This window comes from Caloenas nicobarica, chromosome 1 (assembly GCF_036013445.1).
Source record: "Caloenas nicobarica isolate bCalNic1 chromosome 1, bCalNic1.hap1, whole genome shotgun sequence".
NCBI lineage: Eukaryota > Metazoa > Chordata > Aves > Columbiformes > Columbidae > Caloenas > Caloenas nicobarica.
The window spans coordinates 5,176,301-5,193,890 of record NC_088245.1 but is presented as its reverse complement, the minus strand read 5'-3'; the positions used below and the strand labels follow the sequence as shown (position 1 = coordinate 5,193,890).

The following is a 17,590-nucleotide window of genomic DNA, read 5'->3' as shown; positions in this document are numbered from 1 at the left end:
GATGATACATGTTCTTAAAGCATCAGGACTGAGGGTTCTCAACATTATCACAAAATGTACTAGTGACTATCATTAGCTGTGGAAAAGTATCTGGGCTTTCTCCACTGGCCTACTTTCAGCACAGTACTGTTTTGCTTCAAATGCAATCAACAATTTCTATGAAGTTGATGTATTACTGCAAAATGCATGTTCTTTTACATTAAAGCGCAAGAAATAAAGCATGACCATCATGTTTTGCAACTAATTTATTTTTTTCTCCTTTTTTAATCTGTCTTGCAACTTTACCATGACATTTTAGTGACAACAGTGCTAAAATAACTCAAAAAACAAAAAGGAGACTAATTAAAAATAGGCAGACAGCGAACATCATGATATATTGGCATAAAATTATCCCTTCAGTGTTCTTTGTAAAAATACTGCTAAAAAGCCAACATTTGCCATGGAAATAGTCAGATTGTTTTATAAAATATATAATTTTATATGCAGATCCTCGCAGCGCAAGTATTTGGAATCTGCACCAGATCATTTAGTCAATGCACGTTACTGAAACGAGGCACGGCATATTTCAGGCAACAAAACACTTTCTGCTTTCTTGGAACAAAACTTGTACCACTGAACTGAACTTGTAACCAACACAAATTACAGATCTTGAAAACCTATTTGTCTTTCTCCCTGTCCCCCACAACTTCAGAAATCATTCCGAGAGCTGTTTCAGCATTTTTTACTATTGAGTACACATGAAGGAAACGGCTCCTCTTGGGCTGGACAAGACTTTTTGCTCTTATCGAGTCTTTGGTAACAATAACTAAGACATGGCACAAGGTGCTGGGTAGATTGCATGATTTGAACACACCACCACCCGTTCTAGAGTAAGTGGAAATAGGAAGTTACTTACACGAGCAGAGCAAGAGGACTTTTAAGAAGGAGGTTAGCAACACCTACTGGTCATGGTGCATATTGAATGCTGCTCTTTTTAAAAAAAATGAACAATAAAAGAAGCTTTTTTCTTACTGAAGCACCTAGTTAAAATTACCTGTGAAGGCAGTTTGTCGCCAGAGATAATACTTCTAATTAGATCAACTGATAAAATTAAAAGATGTTGCCTCTTCCAATAAACCTTGTTCTGTTCGTACCCTTAGACCGTCACGGCTACATTATTGCTATAATATATCAGCACTAGTAATTTCTGAATCATATCAGTAAATAAATATCCATAACATGAACTGAGCTCTAAGTTTCAATATAAAATGGGACATAACGAGTCCTCCTGACAGTTCCTTTAAGTGACTGTAAGATTTACATTATACATCGTAATGTGCATGATGCTTTCCTTCTTTACTAATTATCTTTATTGCCTACTCAAAGCAACTCAAATGTTATGAACTGCACAATCTCAGCAGCTCTATGGGTTTTTTTCTTCTACTCTATAAAGATCTGTAAACTATTCAAACAGCTTCTGCAATTCTTCAGTATTTTTACAATGCATTCATTTAATCTGCAAAAGTAAAAGGTTTTCTTCCAAATTTTACTTGGAAATAAAACACAACAAACATATGCAACAGAGTTTCTTGATCCAGAAATATAGCAAAAAATTACAAATAGCATTTTCAGAAAACACTCAGTTCCAAATTAAAATGTGCTCAACTATAACTATTTTAGATAAACTATAACAAACCAGCATTCAGCAGTTGTATTTAATGCTTTCTTTAAATTTCCATTAGAAAAAAAATATTGTATTCATTTTTTGAAGTTGTGTCTATGGGTCCTCTGATACACTAGCCTTAGGCGGTAGAAGTTTTCCTGGTTCTCATCCAACTTTGGAAATAATATCTTCTTGCTTCGGGTGTTAAAAGGATTCATACATTATTTATAAGGCCTGCTAAAATCTAACTCCTGGATCTAACTTGCAAGAGAAAGAGTATAAAAAGTTACATACAAAAAAAGCCCACAACTGTCCCCATTTCAATTTTTAGTGTCTCTTTCTATGTCAGGTATCACTAGACAGAGCCTGTAATACTCTCATCTCTGACTCCCATTTTTCAGATATTTGTCTACAGAGCTTTGAGCCTTGTTGAATTTGATCTTTCTTGTATATTTTTAAAGTATGATTTTCCAAGTAAAAAAAAAAACCACGAACAAACAAAGCCACAAAACTGCCAGGTAACTTGTTACACTTCAAAAATGCTGTATTTCTCTGACAGAATGGTGTTTGTTTACCTCCTAAAAAATCAAGGCTAAAGTGTTTCAAGAAGGTAGCCAGAGCAGGGTAACTAAAATCCCTTTTAACTTCTTAACAACTTCTTCCTTTATACTTTTCTTTTTTTAATCTTGTCTACATGTATGATATTTACATTCTGTTTGTTTCTGCCTGGTTGAAGAGAGTTCATTGTTAGTTTTTAAAAACAATCCTTTTAACAAACTTCACAAGGGGAAGATTTCAGTACCTTCTTATCGATCCGGTAAAATATTTCTGCAGTTTCACTGAAACGCTGAAGTTTTGCTTCCAGGATTATATTAAGACATTAAAATGCTATTGATCTGTAAAATAACTATGTATCCTATGCAAGGGAAGAAAACAGAAAAGTCAGGTCTATAGAGCTTCAGAAATACTCAGCAGCATGAGAAAGTCCTCACATTATTATTGGAAACAGCATATTTGTTCTGAACACACTAAACCCATTGTATCCAATAGCCCTTTATGGTTCAGATTCCTGTTCCTGACTATAATTCCGCTTAATCTAACTGGAGCACATAGTAACTGCGTCTCTCTAGCTGAACATGATGTATGAAAGACTGAACCTACACTTACTACAGCTTAATAAATCACTGAAAAACTGCCCCATGCGACATTTGTACCAGCACAGCAATGGATTTTATTCACCCAATAAGGTGATGTCGTTTACGTTCATCTTTACATCAGGCAGAATTTTTCACATATATTTCAATGTTCAGACTTGGAGACTTTAGTTCTCAAAAAACAACAATATGCATGATAGAGCATGATCTCCATTCTTTCCCTACAAAATTGGAAATTAAATAAGAATTTTGAGAGAGGATTGCACCAGTTCGTTACACTCTTTTGGAAAATGAAGTTCCGTCTGGGATTTTTGTACCCGGTCCACAATACATTTATTTCCTCACAAAATATAGTTGCGTGGTGTTCACTACTCAAAGGGAAAGTTAGACTAGGCTGTGTTTCTTAAAGGTGCGTCTTATTAGCAATCAAGTCTCATGTAGCTGAAAAATAGAAAAAAACAATTTTGCTTTTTCCACTGTCACTGTTAAAATTCTCAGGCTGCAGCCCGTAGCGTTTGTACAGTTGTTTCCACTGTGACAGTGACCCCCAGCCCCTGCGGGACAGCTGCACAAAAAAGGGAAGGAGAGCAGTTGGAACAGTGGTGATGAAACCCTAATCAACATCAGCAAAGAGAATTAAAAGCCAGCACTGTGCCTCGAAAGGACTCTTACTTCCTTATTTTAAATCTGACTTGATTTTAATTGGAAGAGATTTTTGGTGGTGTGGGGGGTTTTTTTCCTCCTTTTTGTTAGGTTGTTTGTTTGGGAGTTTCTCTTTTTTCTTTTCTTTTTCCTTTTGTTTGTTTTAGTTTGGTTTTGGTTTGTGTTTTTCTGTTTTGTTGCTGTTTTTAGTTTGTTGGTTGGTTTGGGTTTTGTTTGTGGGTTTTTTTGTTCAATTTGTTCAAAGGAAGAAAAAACAGCCGTCAGGAGCTGGGAATGTCGTACCAGTCGCCAGCCTTCCTCCTTCTACCTTTACCAAATTCTGTAAGCTCTTGCAGTATACCCAAGAGTGACGCTAACACATAAAAGGTAATGTAGAGCACTTGTTTCTATTGTCATCTGAAAACTTACCATTTAAATGCATTACGGAAACGTGTATTAACACGCTGTATTTTGACACCGGTTAATCTTGGAAGAAAGCAAAAGAGTGGAAAATAACCCTCCTGCAGTACTGCTACCTGTTGTAAAACCACACTCGTGTAGCAGCCAGCGGGTCCTTTCGGAGCGACTGCGACGGGGCAGCACAACTCAAACCACTCGGGGATGCAAACAAATACGCGAACACACAGGGACCAAAACTTAAAGCAAAGGATTAATTTCGCACCTTCTTGAGAGGAGACGATAGGTGGCATGTAATCGGGGATGTATTCCTTCCTTTCTTCCGCATCTTTACTTCCCGGCTGGGGAAACTGCAGGACATTGTTCTTGCTGACAGGAAACGAAGGGATTTGATGTGCAAAAGTGACGGGTTCGATGTTGTGTATATAATCTTCTAGCTCATGCAGGTTAACCCCCATAAGCTTGAAGGCATCGCCTACATCATCCAAAACTGGATCTGTGCGGCCATCTGTAACAAAAAGAAAAAAAAAACAACAAAAGAACAACATTTTTGCAAAAATCCAGTTAAATAAAAATTTAGCTGCAGATCTATGCTTAGAGATTGCAGTGTGCCATGGCTCATCACCAGTAACGGAGATTATTGTCCCACAGTTCTGCCAGGTTTGCTGTTCATCAGGTTATATGTCTCAGGCTAAGAACACATTCTCATTTAAAACTGTTCTGTTCCGATCCAGAACACTTTATTTCAAACTTGTACCATTAAAAATCGGCACCTCAAGAAGCAAAACCAAGGGAGCAGCAACAAGCAGCTTTACTTGGCAACAATTAACGTCACGCAACACCACATAAAACAGTTTTCAATTTCATAATGTAAATTCATAATGTAAAGCACTTAATATATACAAAGTGCCCCTTTACCACTATGTAGACCAAATATTATTTTTCAGCCTAGAAAAGGAACAGCTTTATTTTTTTAACTGACTGTAGGTTACAGGTAGGAAAAAAAAAAAAGAAAAAAAAAAAAAGAGATATCTCATGTATCTCTTGATAACAAAAGTATTTCGCATAGTATCTTTGCACCAGATGAAATCTACAGCCTTCATAAACTATGAGTCACTTTACCTACCGGTTAGATATACCTCCCTGATGAAACACAGGAATACTAAGTAGTGGTCTGACAAGGTGAGAATATTTTATACCAAATTTCAGGGGCTGATTGCCCGAGGTGCTATTTGACTCTCCAGCAAAAATCTTCTTTTCTTTATGAAAAGCATAGAGAATCCCTACTAGCCAAGCAGTCAGGATCTTTATTCAGTACAACCTCCAAGAAAACAGTTCAAGAGAGGCTGCAGTTTGTAATTCGGCTCAAAGATTTAAATTATACAGCTCAGAAGTCCTCCAAGTGCCTCAGTTTCCCTGACCTGATAGAGGGAAATCCCTCCAAAAGCCTCCAGAGGGAGAACTTCACACCTGGCTTTGGTACCCAAGGCACCACTTTAAGTCTCAGCCTAACTTTTCATAATAACAATAATACAAAAAGAAGATGCCTTAAGCCCCAAACATGACTTTTTGTTCTAATTCAATAAAATTATACTGAATTACTGAAATCCCATATAGTTGGCTTATGAAGATATTACATCCCTACATGATGACAAGCTGTGATTTACTTTAAAAAGCAATTATGGAAAACCAGCCCGTGCTTACTGAAGGAACACAATCGCTATTGTGAAGCCCCAGCTTCGGAGAACTGGGGGGGTGGATGTTCTTTTGTTTGTCCTTTAACCTAATCTCTTCTTGGTTTATCTTGAACCTGAAGCAGTCGAGCAGCCTGGTTCTCACATCGTTGGATGAATTCAAACCCCCAGCCAACTTATGCCTGCAGGTACATTTGGAAAATAAGAATTTTGTTCTAGAATTTCTCTTCTTAGTCTTGCGGTGAAGATAAGGGTAATACTCAGATTATGGTTTTGATTCTCAGCTCTGTAACACTGGCCCCTTGTGTGACTCTGGGCAAGTCGCTTGTGTTTTAATTCTCTCCGCAGCTAAAAGGGAGATCAGACCAAGTTATCGCCTCTTTTGTCTGTCTGTATTTAGAACGTGAACTCTGCACGACAAGAACGGATTTCGTGTCTAATATCCAGTACTAGTGCAATACTAGTTTCCCCTGCAGACTCCAGGGACAGAGAAATACAGGGACTTACATAAACACAATTAAAGGGGGTATCATCACCCTGAAGTAGTTACAAGATGCCTGTAGTTATTAGGCAGACTGAAGAGTGTTTTATCCTTAAAAAATTAAATTTAGATAATTGACACAGCTAAGAAATGTTACGCTGTCACTTTTAGTTGCTCTTCAGACTATGAAGATAACTTTGAACTTACTGAACCATTTTCCAAGGTGTCAAGACTTACAGGTACAAGCTGGACAGCCAGTTATAAAGAAAAACTTGAGGAAAGCTTTTCAACAAGGCCAGGAGTAGAGTGTATTTATTCCCTGGACACCCCTGAAATCGCTGGCTGTGCTTTTTGCCAGTCGGGGGATTCACGGTGAGCCTCAGGGCACTCGTGTCCAGGTGGGCATTGCCCAGACCCGACAGCATACTGACAGTCACGGACACACGCGGTGCTTGTGACCAGTTTCCCTTGGAAGAAAAACCAAGTGCACATGCAGGAAAAATGCTGCAATAAGTTTGTTTCGCCTCTGGACAAGCTGGGGCACAGGAGTGTAAGATGCACCACAACATCTACCTCGTTGCTGTGCTCCGTGAAGGTGTCTCGAGTGCCTTGATCAGCGTGCGCCTCTTGACATCAGCACTGTCATGGAATCATTTTGGTTGGAAAAGACCTTTAAGATCATCAAGTCCAACTGCTAACCCAACACTGCAAAGTCCACCTCTAAACCACATCCCTAAGCACCACATCTACACATCTTTTAAACCCCTCCAGGGATGGTGACTCCACCACTGCCCTGGGCAGCCTGTACTCAGGGTGAAAGTTTAGTCTAGTTTATCACTGTGAAAAGGTCTTTTCCTAGGTCTGCATGTGATCTTTTTTTACATCCAAAAGTGTACTGACACGATTAGCAAGCAATAAATGCTAAAAAGTACTTCTTCCTACAAGTGCTTATTAAGAACACATGACAGAGAACTGACTATGAAGTGTAACTGAAGCATTGAAATACTTAAGCAAGTATATAAAAAAACAATTATGTGTGTTAGAAAGCAAGTCCAAAAGAGGAACAAAAAAACCCTGAAGATACAATTGTCCCATGTCTTGGACATTTGCCTCCAAAGAGACAGCGCTAAGTCATAAGGTTGATTAAAAGATGAAAAAATTTTTAAACCTGTAACTGCCACGGGGACGAAAGGACTGATCAGTTAACCTCTTCTTTTCAAGACAGAGTGTCCTTCGTGGTAAAAGTGTATAAGGGGAGGTTTAGATCAGATATTGCACTAGGGGAGGTTCAGATTGGATATTAGGAAAAAATTCTTCACGAAAAGGGTTGTCGGGTCCAGGGCAGTGGTGGAGTCACCATGCCTGGAGTGGTTTAAAAGGCGTTTAGACGAGGTTCTTAGGGACATGGTTTAGTGCCAGTGTTAGGTTACGGCTGGGCTTGATGATCCTGAGGGTCTCTTCCAACCTAAATGATTCTATGAAAAAAGTTTCAGGTCTGTATTTATATCTGTTTTTAAATCAAAATACTTATGAATTGGAAATATACAGAACACAAAAATGCATTAAATCTAATTTCAGGTGATTCATCAAATAAAGGCTTGTGCCCTTACACTTACATTAGAACAGTTTAGCATTCCTCTTCTCTCTCTGGTTTAATAAAAATTCACTTTAAAAAGCCAGATATATGAAAGAGAATGCTGACAAACACGTAACACACTCTCTCCTGGTCTTTCATTTAGTTTTAAGTTTTCTTCCCATAAGTAAATGATGAAAAAAAAAAAAGGTTTAATTTGTGCTTACTGAACTTGTCTGAATATTCTTCAGATATTTGTGCTCTCCTCAGTTTAAAAATTCAGATGCTGAAGCATCTCAGTGAAATAATTAATCCAATGTCACACAGCAAGTCAGCACCGGATCACAACCAGTTTTGGAGCTTTTTGTTTCCAGCCTCTTGCTGTTCCCTACACCATGACACATCAAATAATATCTGTTGTCCAGGACTGGGAATTGAAGGAAGGAGGTGGGAACAGTTCATCCAGCAAGTTACAACTTTCCTCCTTACCCCGTGAACAGTGAGCTAAGAAAATACCTTTCTCATGAGTTTTTAAGCTGTACTATTTCCCTGTGCTCCGAAACTGATACAGCTGCGGCAAACAGCAAAGCTAAATTAAGACCATTCCATCTCAAAACAGCTCACCAGAAACCTGTGGGAACGGCCGTGCAGTTATGATACTCTCAGCTTCCTTATGCACGAGAACAAACCAGGTGAGGGGGAATCTGCATGTGGAAATGGAACCCCAAAAAAGTACAGAACGGAGATTATGGGCAAACAGAATCCACACAGAGCTGAGTATTTGGGTGGAAATTTATCCAGCACTCAACCTGCTGCTCAGCATCATCTGCAGATACACTCAGGTGCCCACAAGGACAAACAAATCAAACAGAACGAGGGCAGTGCACTAACTCCCCTTCAAGGAACAAAAGCTCGTTCTCAGTTTGGTGGGGAAAAGGAATTTTTAGAAGCTACTAAAGCCTTGTTGCTTTTGCAAAAGTCACAAGAATTCCTCCAGCAAACAAGCTGACCCATGCTCATGTCATCCAAAGACACTGGGAGGGAGTGGGTAAGGCTTAGGGAGAAAACTGTCTTACTTTCCTTAAATTCAGACTCAGGAATAGCTGATTTACTTTTGTCACACTCAATCCCATCACCTCCTCCTTCCTGGCCCAAAGTTTGTATGAATCAGTGAAAATTCAACAAGCGAGTCAGTACAGAACAGAAAAGCTTTCAGTTTCATGCAGGGTTTTTTAAAGGGAGCGACTGCAGCCATGTAATAAATACATTGAGAAAAATTAATGAGTCACTACCCATGCAACACATACAGTTTACTGTAAATAGCTCAGTATTCACCCTGCTCAGTATTCGTCTGCTATAAAAGAGATTTTTTTTTTAAATTTTATTTTAATCAGCCAATTACTAGGTATGGCTCCTCGATATTTTTATTATAGGCTCTATCACAGATTCCTTGTGCTCTAGCACGTCACACAACCCCACCACGCATTAAATAACCATGTATCTACACTGAGTACTTACTCCAGGATAACTCTTTCAAGCAGACAACACATCACTTCCATCCAGCATCCATAAGAACAGTCAGAAGCATACACAGTAGATTATTTAATAATAGTATATATGTGGGGAAAAAGGGTCCTATTAATGTAGTTACTAAGCAGGCAAAAGCATCTTTTTGCTAGTTTTGCTCAGTCTGCTCCTTTTCTCGATAACATCACGAACGTCAAGCAAAACCCCAAGTTGTCTTTCTTTATGGGCAGCCAGCAAGAAGTCAATAAGCTTAAGAACATCAACATTTAAGGTTATCAGGACATAAAGAGGGACACTTCTTATAACAAATGTTACAGGCCCTGGATAGATTATTGTTACAACACTTGTTCAGCATCAGTATAGGGAATCAGCTCATTTAAACTGATCATCAAAATGTAACACTTTGATAGAGTTTATTATTATATAATGATAAGAGTGAAAAAACTAAAAAAAGAAAAAAAAAGAAAAATGAAAAAAGTACGAGGTAAATTTGACATTTAAGTAGAAGGAAATAAAAATTTGGTTGATGCCAGCTCAATTCTCTCCACTGTGGTAATTCCTAATGAAAATATTGGTCTGTCATTCACATTCTCCAAAGAAGAGATTTGCTATAATGAAGTTAAGTTTTCCTTTACAGGAGATTGTGCGGTGACATTGGGGCAGGTTTTGAGCAAGCTCTATCATGGCAAAACATTTTGCAAAATGTGTCACTTTTTCTTCCAGCTACAATCTTGTGCTCACCAGATCAGAAACTGCTTTTTAAATAGAAATGCAGTTGCATTATTAATATCAATTTTAATATATTATTTAATATTATTTATATTTATACACATATATATAATTACTTTTAGGTAGTCCTGCGAGGAGCAAGGAGTTGGACTCAATGATTCTTACGGGTCCCTTCCAACCTGAGATATTCTATGATGCTATGTTTACAGAAGAATAATCTTCAAAAAAGTAGTCACATAATATAAAACTAAAGAGCAACTTTTAAACTTTATTTCCTCACTGTAAGCAGAAAAAAAATAAAAATAAAAAAGTCGCAGCATATCCAAGCATATGCTCACCACTGAAAATTCAAGGAAAGGACACTGAAAAACCCACTTCTACATTCAACACTCCTCAAATTCAATTATCTAGCTTATTACACTTCTAGTTTTAGCAACAGATAACCTAAATTTGTCCTGTTTATAAAACCTGCAATAAAATGTGTTCCATTATGTTGCACTGGTTAACACTAAGGCTAAAATATGCCTGGGTGACTTCAGTGATTAAAGTTAAGTAGCTTCTACCAGGTTGTTTTTTTAAAGCAATGTAAAAGAAAAAAAAAATCAGGGGTACAAACCACAAGTCCCTTCCTTGTCCCTTCAGTCAATAATACCACCCACAAAAACATGCTGGAAACTGAACTCTAACTGGAGGTACTAAGTTAAGAGGTGAAACACGGTGTATTTTGCATGTTTGTACCCAACCGTCCCACTGTCAAGCTGCATTAAATTCACAATAAATAAAGCAGACACCAGTTTGTCTTCACTGGACAGTTCCCCAACAAACATATATATATATATATATATATATATATAAAAAATATATATACAAGCAAATCCAGAGCAGTTAACCCAAAGCACCAGCTGTGCTGTCGCCTCTATCAAACCACGTGAAATGTGAACACAAAACAAAGTGGCACGTAACAGAGAACTTTTCCCTTTTCACCTTTGCTTAAAACAAACAACAAAAACGCAGTACTCTGCTCTAAGAAACCACACAATGTCAGTTTGTTTTGTAGTTCAATACCTTAATTACATACTCCAACACCAGCTTTCAACTATTTTATTTAATTTTAGGATAAAAACGTGTGAAGTATACAACACATTGAATTAACTTCGTCTTACAAGCTCTCCACAAATTTGAACAGCATAATGTAGTGTCCTTTAACAGGAAAACCCTTATTTTTTCCTAAGTTCACTCTCTCCTCCACCCCCAACACAGTATTCAGAAGAATTTCACAGCATCAAACACATCTCAAGGCCGCTTTGCAAATCCTTTTGCCTCCTCTTTGCAGCCACAGAAGCTCCCATCAACTGCAGCTACTGCAAATGCAAAGAAACAACAGCAGAAAAGTAATGAAAATCTTGAATGTAGCTCTCCTAATGGGATGTAACAGCTGGAACAAAGATCTAACACAGCTGGGAAAACCATCATTTTCTTTTGCAACTAAGAAAATATGCGAACGGCAATGACATGCTTTTCAGAGCAATATCACACTGTCTCAATTACGTCAGAGTAAATCCATTTGGTTTCCAATACAAAGATTATGTTCCTCCAGCTGACAACCCTGCTAACTCAAACCCCACTGGTTTGACTCCGAGATAACACACTGACAATAAAGACGCTACAATTGGAATTTAATTAATTCTACTTATGCAAAACCATAGCAAAATTCAACTCATTCATCCAGAGCTGGGTTTGTACATTAACTTATTTTAGGAGGAAAAGGAAACAATTCTGAAAAAGCAGGGAGATGTCAGCTGAGCATTAAGATGTCTTTTTTACAAACCTTTTAAGGAAAGACATACAGGAATCACTTTAAGAGAGGTAGCACAAAACATACCGTATCAGTGGCATAAAACCAGCATACTGCCCTTCTCCGCCACAACAAAAAAAAAAAAAAAAAAAGAAAGAAAAAAAGAAAAAAAGAAAAAAACTACTGTGATGCTTCCTTCTCCATCCATAGAGGGGAAAAATAATTCCTTTCACCACTTTCAGTAAGCACACCCAAAACAAGAGAGGGATACCTCGGCTCCACCCACTTCCAATTCCTCAAGCATCAAAAGGAAAAAGTTGTGTTTTTACCATCTCTGCGTCTTTTCCTCCCAGTCTTACAAACACTGCAGTACCTGTGGCAGAGGCAGCTGAGTTTGGGGGCCAGTGCTGCCCAACAACTCATCTCTTGCACAAGCAGTGATCCAGCAACAAAAGCATCTTCCCCAGTATTTGTACCAACTGCATCAAAGCACAGCTCTGACCAAGCTCCTTTTTCACCCCATAACTCAGTGCTCCCAAACTCTACGTTATCCCCTTTAATCACTTTACAGATCATTTCTGTTTGGATTGAGATACAGACTTCGGAGATGCAGCAATTGCACTCATGCTGCTGGGAGATACAGGTTAATATTACACAGTCCCATTTCCAGACTAACTATACAAAGCTTCACATCTAACTAGTGCTCAAATTTGGGGAAAGCTTGTACAAGGAAACCTACTCAACCTAGAACTGAAAGAGTTTGCAGCAATGTCACCAAATCTCTGCTAAACTCAGCAGTGCCAGACTCAATCTCAATTATTCCTGAAATGACAAAGCAAAGGCAGGGCCATGTATCAGATAAGCTCAGCTCATCGCTTTATCAGGAATCACTGCAGCACCGAGAACTTTTGCTCCAGAGAAGGGACATGACCACCAGCAGCAGAACCTTCAGGCCACAGCTGCTCCTCTCCCGACCAAGCCGATCACGCTGCACTTGCCACCTCCTGGGTCTTTGCTCCACATGCTCTCCAAACTCACTCTTGTAGAGGCAGCCAACACCTCCAGCCTTCACAGTTCCTCTGATCTTGAGGCTGCACCCACTACCAAGTGACAGCAACATGTCTCTGACATTCATCTCACCCGTGGCTGTGCCACCCTCATTAGCGGAGTTCACACAACTTGGAGAGAAGTGCTGGCACACTTTTCCATTTATGCATTTCAGGGCTGCCATCCCTGTTACCTTTCCCATAACCTCCCGCAGTCCCCAGCACATTCTCTGAACTAGTGGTGGGTACGGTAGCCCCAAATCTACCACCAGTGAGTCACCTTCTCCTCACCCAGCACTTCAGGCAAGCAATCACATTATCCATTCCAACTCCAACCTCTGCTTCCTCTAAACACCTTCCCCACTGCCAGACCCAACCGCAGCACCTCCAACCTCTGCCCCAGGGGCTCTCCAGGGCTTCCCCCTTCACGAGTACACACAGACACGTGGAGCAGCGGCAGCTCACAACCCCACAGCTCCCCAGAGGAAGGGGGAAATGTCCCTCTCAGCACAAGAGGCACAAGCAGCCCTGTTTCTCCCTGCACACACAGCCTACACACACCCTTCCAGGGCACCCACGCCCCACCCCAGCCTCTCCACTCTGTGTACCCTCCTTTTGTCTCCCTCCCAATACTTACAGACCCAGAAGCAGCACTGGCAGCCTCATCTCTGCACACACATCACTGTTGTCCCCCCCATCCCTGACACACATGTAGGGCAGCAAAGGCCTCCGCACACACAGACTTGTGACCCTCCAACCACACCGACAGCCTGAGCCTGGCTCCACATCCCCCACAACGCTCCTTGTGTTCAGACCCCACAGCACCCTGACAGCCTCCCTCTCCCCACATGCCACCACCTCCCCATTCCCTCCCTGACCCAACAGGACACTGCAACCCCTTCCTGACATTCGCACACCCAGCAGACCCCTACCACCCTCTCTTCCCCCCAGTCGGCATTACTGACCCAGCAAGCAACGGGACATCCTATCCTCCCACACCCCACATTCAGCAGGTACCAGCAGGTTGTCCGCCCGCTCAGTACCTCCTCTGCAGGGATGGAGACAACCCCAAGGGACACACAACTTCATCCTCTGTCACACTCCCAGACCCAGCAGTGACAGTTGCTGCCCCTTCGCCATCCTGTCCACACAAACACACTCCATACTCCTATATGACCCAGCCAGCAGCCCTCACACTGACTCCCATATCTCTCTTCTTTCTCTTCATCCCCCTTGGTGTAAACTCACCCTTTCCATGTTTCCAGCCCAGAATAGTCCTGCCCCAAATCCAGCAAGGCCCAGGGCATCCTGACCCCCATCATCACTCCCAGCTCCTTCTGCATGTGCCACCTCGATGGCAGCACTGGCTAACTCCAGTCCCCACAATATCCAGCCAAATCTCTTCCACTGCAGCCGTGAGGACACTCACACCTCACGCCACATGCACTAAAATTATCCCCAGCCACATCCCTCCCATACTCTACACACATACTCCACACATCCCACATGCAGCCTCGTCACCCTCCCACATCCTGCAAACTATAGCTCCATCTCCCCCCCAAAAAACAGTCTAGCGCAGGGGTGTCAAACTCATTTTCACTGGGGGCCACATCAGCCTCGCAGTTGCCTTCAAGGGGCTGAATGTAATTTTAGGACTGTATAAATGTAACTACTCCTGGTGACCAACGACAGAACCTGAGCGAATGGCAGGAAGAGCAAATGCCAGGGGAGCTTTCGGTTGGATATTAGGAAAAGGTTCTTCCCCCAGAGGGTGCTGGAGCACTGGAACAGGCTCCCCAGGGAGGTGTCACGGCCCCAAGCCTGACAGTGTTCAAGAAGAGACTGGACAATGTCCTCAGACACATGGTGTGAACTGTGGAGTTGTTCTGTGCAGGGACAGGAGTTGGACTGGATGATCCCTGTGGGTCCCTTCCAACTCAGGACATTCTATGATTCCATAATCCCTGACCCCACACAGCACAGTACATGCGCATCCCCTCCAAGCATGATGGCTCCCCGCGTCCCCTTGCACACATGCACCTCCAGCCCCACAAACTGCTGCCCCTTTACACATATATATCCAACCCAGAGCACTTCAGCCCCAGCAACAGTGTTTCCAGCCACATCTCTCTGTCCACATGCAGGTGACTCCACTCCTTTCGGGCCCACCTCTTGGACCCCAGGCACTGCACCTCTATCTCTTCACCTTACACACCTCTCGCCTTCCCTGCTCCACACACCCAGCCTAAACCTTGCACGTTACCGCTTCAGCACTTGCCCTTGTGCCCAGATCCCGGACCCTACACACACATCCCCACCTGCAATGGACTCCCACAGCCTCCTCAGCATTCCCACCAGGACACAGCCCCTAACCCAGAGATGTGCCAGGATAACACAGCAGCAGCAGCTTCACACCCTCTCATGCACACATGCCACCCAGAAAGAGGCCTGGCTGCCGCTTTTTCCTCCCAGATACAGAACACAACAGCTCCAGCAGCAGGGCCAACAGTCCCATCTCCTCCTGTAGACACTCACCTCAATACCCTGCATGCTGTAGCCACAGAAAAAGAGGCAGCAGCCCCATCTCCCCACACTCCAGACCCATTGCCTCAGAGCTCAGTTTGCCCCAAGTCCACAGCCCCAACTCCTCACCCGTGCCCCCACGTCAGACCCACTGCCCTACAGCCGACCTCTCGCCCACACCAGGGCCCCTCTGCATTAGTACTGCCCCGTAGCTTCCCTCCTCATCCTCCCAGCCTCCTATGCTGCTCCACAACAGAGCTCTCCATCTTCTCCAGCTGGAGTACCCCACAGCCTGATCTCCCGTACGCGCTCTCTGGAGCACAAGTCTTATGAGAAGCGGTTGAGGGAACTGGGGCTGTTTAGCCTGGAGAACAGGAGGCTGAGGAGAGACCTTATCGCTGTCTACAGCTACCTGAAAGGAGGTTGCAGCACGGAGGGTGTTGGGTCTCTTCTCTCAAGTAACAAGTGACAGGATGAAAGGAAATGGCCTCAAGTTGTGCCAGGGAAGGTTTAGATTGGATATTAGAAAAAAATTCTTCCTGGAAAGGGTTGTCAGGCATTGGAACAGGCTGCCCAGGGAAGTGGTGAAGTCACCATCCCTGGAGGGGTTTAAAAGGCGCTTAGATGAGGTTCTTAGGGATGTGGTTTAGTACCAGAGTTAGGTTATGGTTGGACTCTATGATCCTGAGGGTCTTTTCCAACTGAAATGATTCCATGAATTCTATGATTCCATGTCCTCACCTCCTTGCCACAGAGCCCTCCCCCTACAGAACTGCCACCTCCCCACGCCACCACAACGCTGCCCCACAGCCTGTTCTCCCCCACCTCACACCTGCTGCCCCTCAGACCCCAGCGCTGCCCAAAGACAAGCCTCCCCATGCCCCCCTACACTGCCCCATAACCCACCTCCCTATACCCCCCTGCACTGCCCCATAATCCACTTCCCCATGCCCTCCTACTACCTCACAGCCCACATCTCCAAGACCCTCCCCCTGCAAAGCATCCTCCCCATCGCTGCCCTACAGCCTCCCACCCCACAGCTGCCGGCCCTGTGCCCCCACAGTGCTACCCCACAGCCTCCCCGAACGGCCAAACTGGCAGGGACTCATGGAGGTCACTCGGTCCAGACCTCCCACTCCAGTAGGGCCACCACAGCCGGCTGCCCAGGACCGTGTCCAGGCAGCAACGCCGGCACCCTGCGCCCTCTCCCGCCGCCGCCCCCGGCCCGCACTCACAGAGCTCGCAGTAGCGGTGGCAGCCCCGGCCCAGCCCCTGCAGGTACCGCTGCAGCACGTCGGTGAGGAGGTCGCAGGCCGAGACCTGCACCGAGTCCCAACCCAGCGCCTGGCAAATCTGCGCCACCGACACCCGCAGCAGCCACCGCGAGTAGGTCTCGCACATGCCGGCTCAGGCCGCGGTGCCGCCCGAGCCCGCCGCCCGCCCTGGGCCGGGAGGGCCGGGGGAGCCTCACGCACAGCCCGCCGCCGCCGCCATCTTGGCGCCGCGCCTCCCCGCCGCCCGCGCCAGGCCGCGCCGCACCAGCGCCGAGCGCATCGAGCGGCGAACGGCGCGATCGAGCCGCTCGGCCGGCGGCAGGGCGGGAGCGCGGGATCTCGCTGAGAAACGCCGAAATCACAGAATCGCAGAATTACAGAGTCGTGGAATGCCCTGAGTTGGAAGGGACCCACGGGGATCATGCAGTCCAACTCCTGTCCCTGCACAGGACAACCCCACCATGTGTCTGAGGCCGTTGTCCAGTCTCTTCTTGAACACTGTCAGGTTGGGGCCGTGACACCTCCCTGGGGAGCCTGTTCCAGTGTCCAGCACCTCTGGGGGAAGAACCTTTTCCTCATGTCCAACCTGAACCTCCCCTGGCACATCTTCCTGCCGTTCCCTCGGGTTCTGTCACTGGTCACCAGAGAGAAGAGCTCAGCCCTGCCCTGCCTGCTCCCCTGGTGAGGAGCTGCAGCCCCATGAGGTCTCAGAATTGGGGTTTCCTGCAGCGGTGTGAGGGAAAGTTGGTCTGCAGCGGCATTTTGTAGCATCACAGAATCATTTCAGTTGGAAGAGACCCTCAGGATCATCAAGGCCAACCATAATCTAACTCCAGCACTAAACCATGTCCCTAAGAACCTCGTCTAAACGCTTTTAAACCCCTCCAGGGATGGTGACTCCACCACTGCCCTGGGCAGCCTGTTCCAATGCCCGACAGCCCTTTCTGTGAATAATTTTTTCCTAATGTCCAATCTGAACCTTCCCTGGTGCAACTTGAGGCCATTTCAGAGCCCCGGAGGGCTCCGGGCCGGGCATCCACAGGGACAAGGGACCAACACCTCCTCTCCTCTGCGGCCCAAAGCGGCTGAGGCC

The 17,590-nt window shown here is 44.0% G+C and overlaps 1 protein-coding gene across 1 annotated transcript in view; it reads right to left on the bottom strand.

Annotated features, from left to right (window-relative positions):
- The window catches only part of TAF3 (TATA-box binding protein associated factor 3), a 123,264-nt gene extending 106,532 nt beyond the window's left edge, over positions 1–16,732 (bottom strand). Inside the window, exons 1-2 of the mRNA XM_065626694.1 lie at positions 16,459–16,732; positions 4,121–4,363 (exon numbers count right to left, since the gene is read on the bottom strand). Coding sequence (XP_065482766.1) covers positions 4,121–4,363; positions 16,459–16,624 — 409 coding nt within the window. The 5' untranslated portion in view covers positions 16,625–16,732. The remainder of the gene's footprint in view (positions 1–4,120; positions 4,364–16,458) is intronic.
- Between the last annotated feature and the right edge of the window lie 858 nt (positions 16,733–17,590).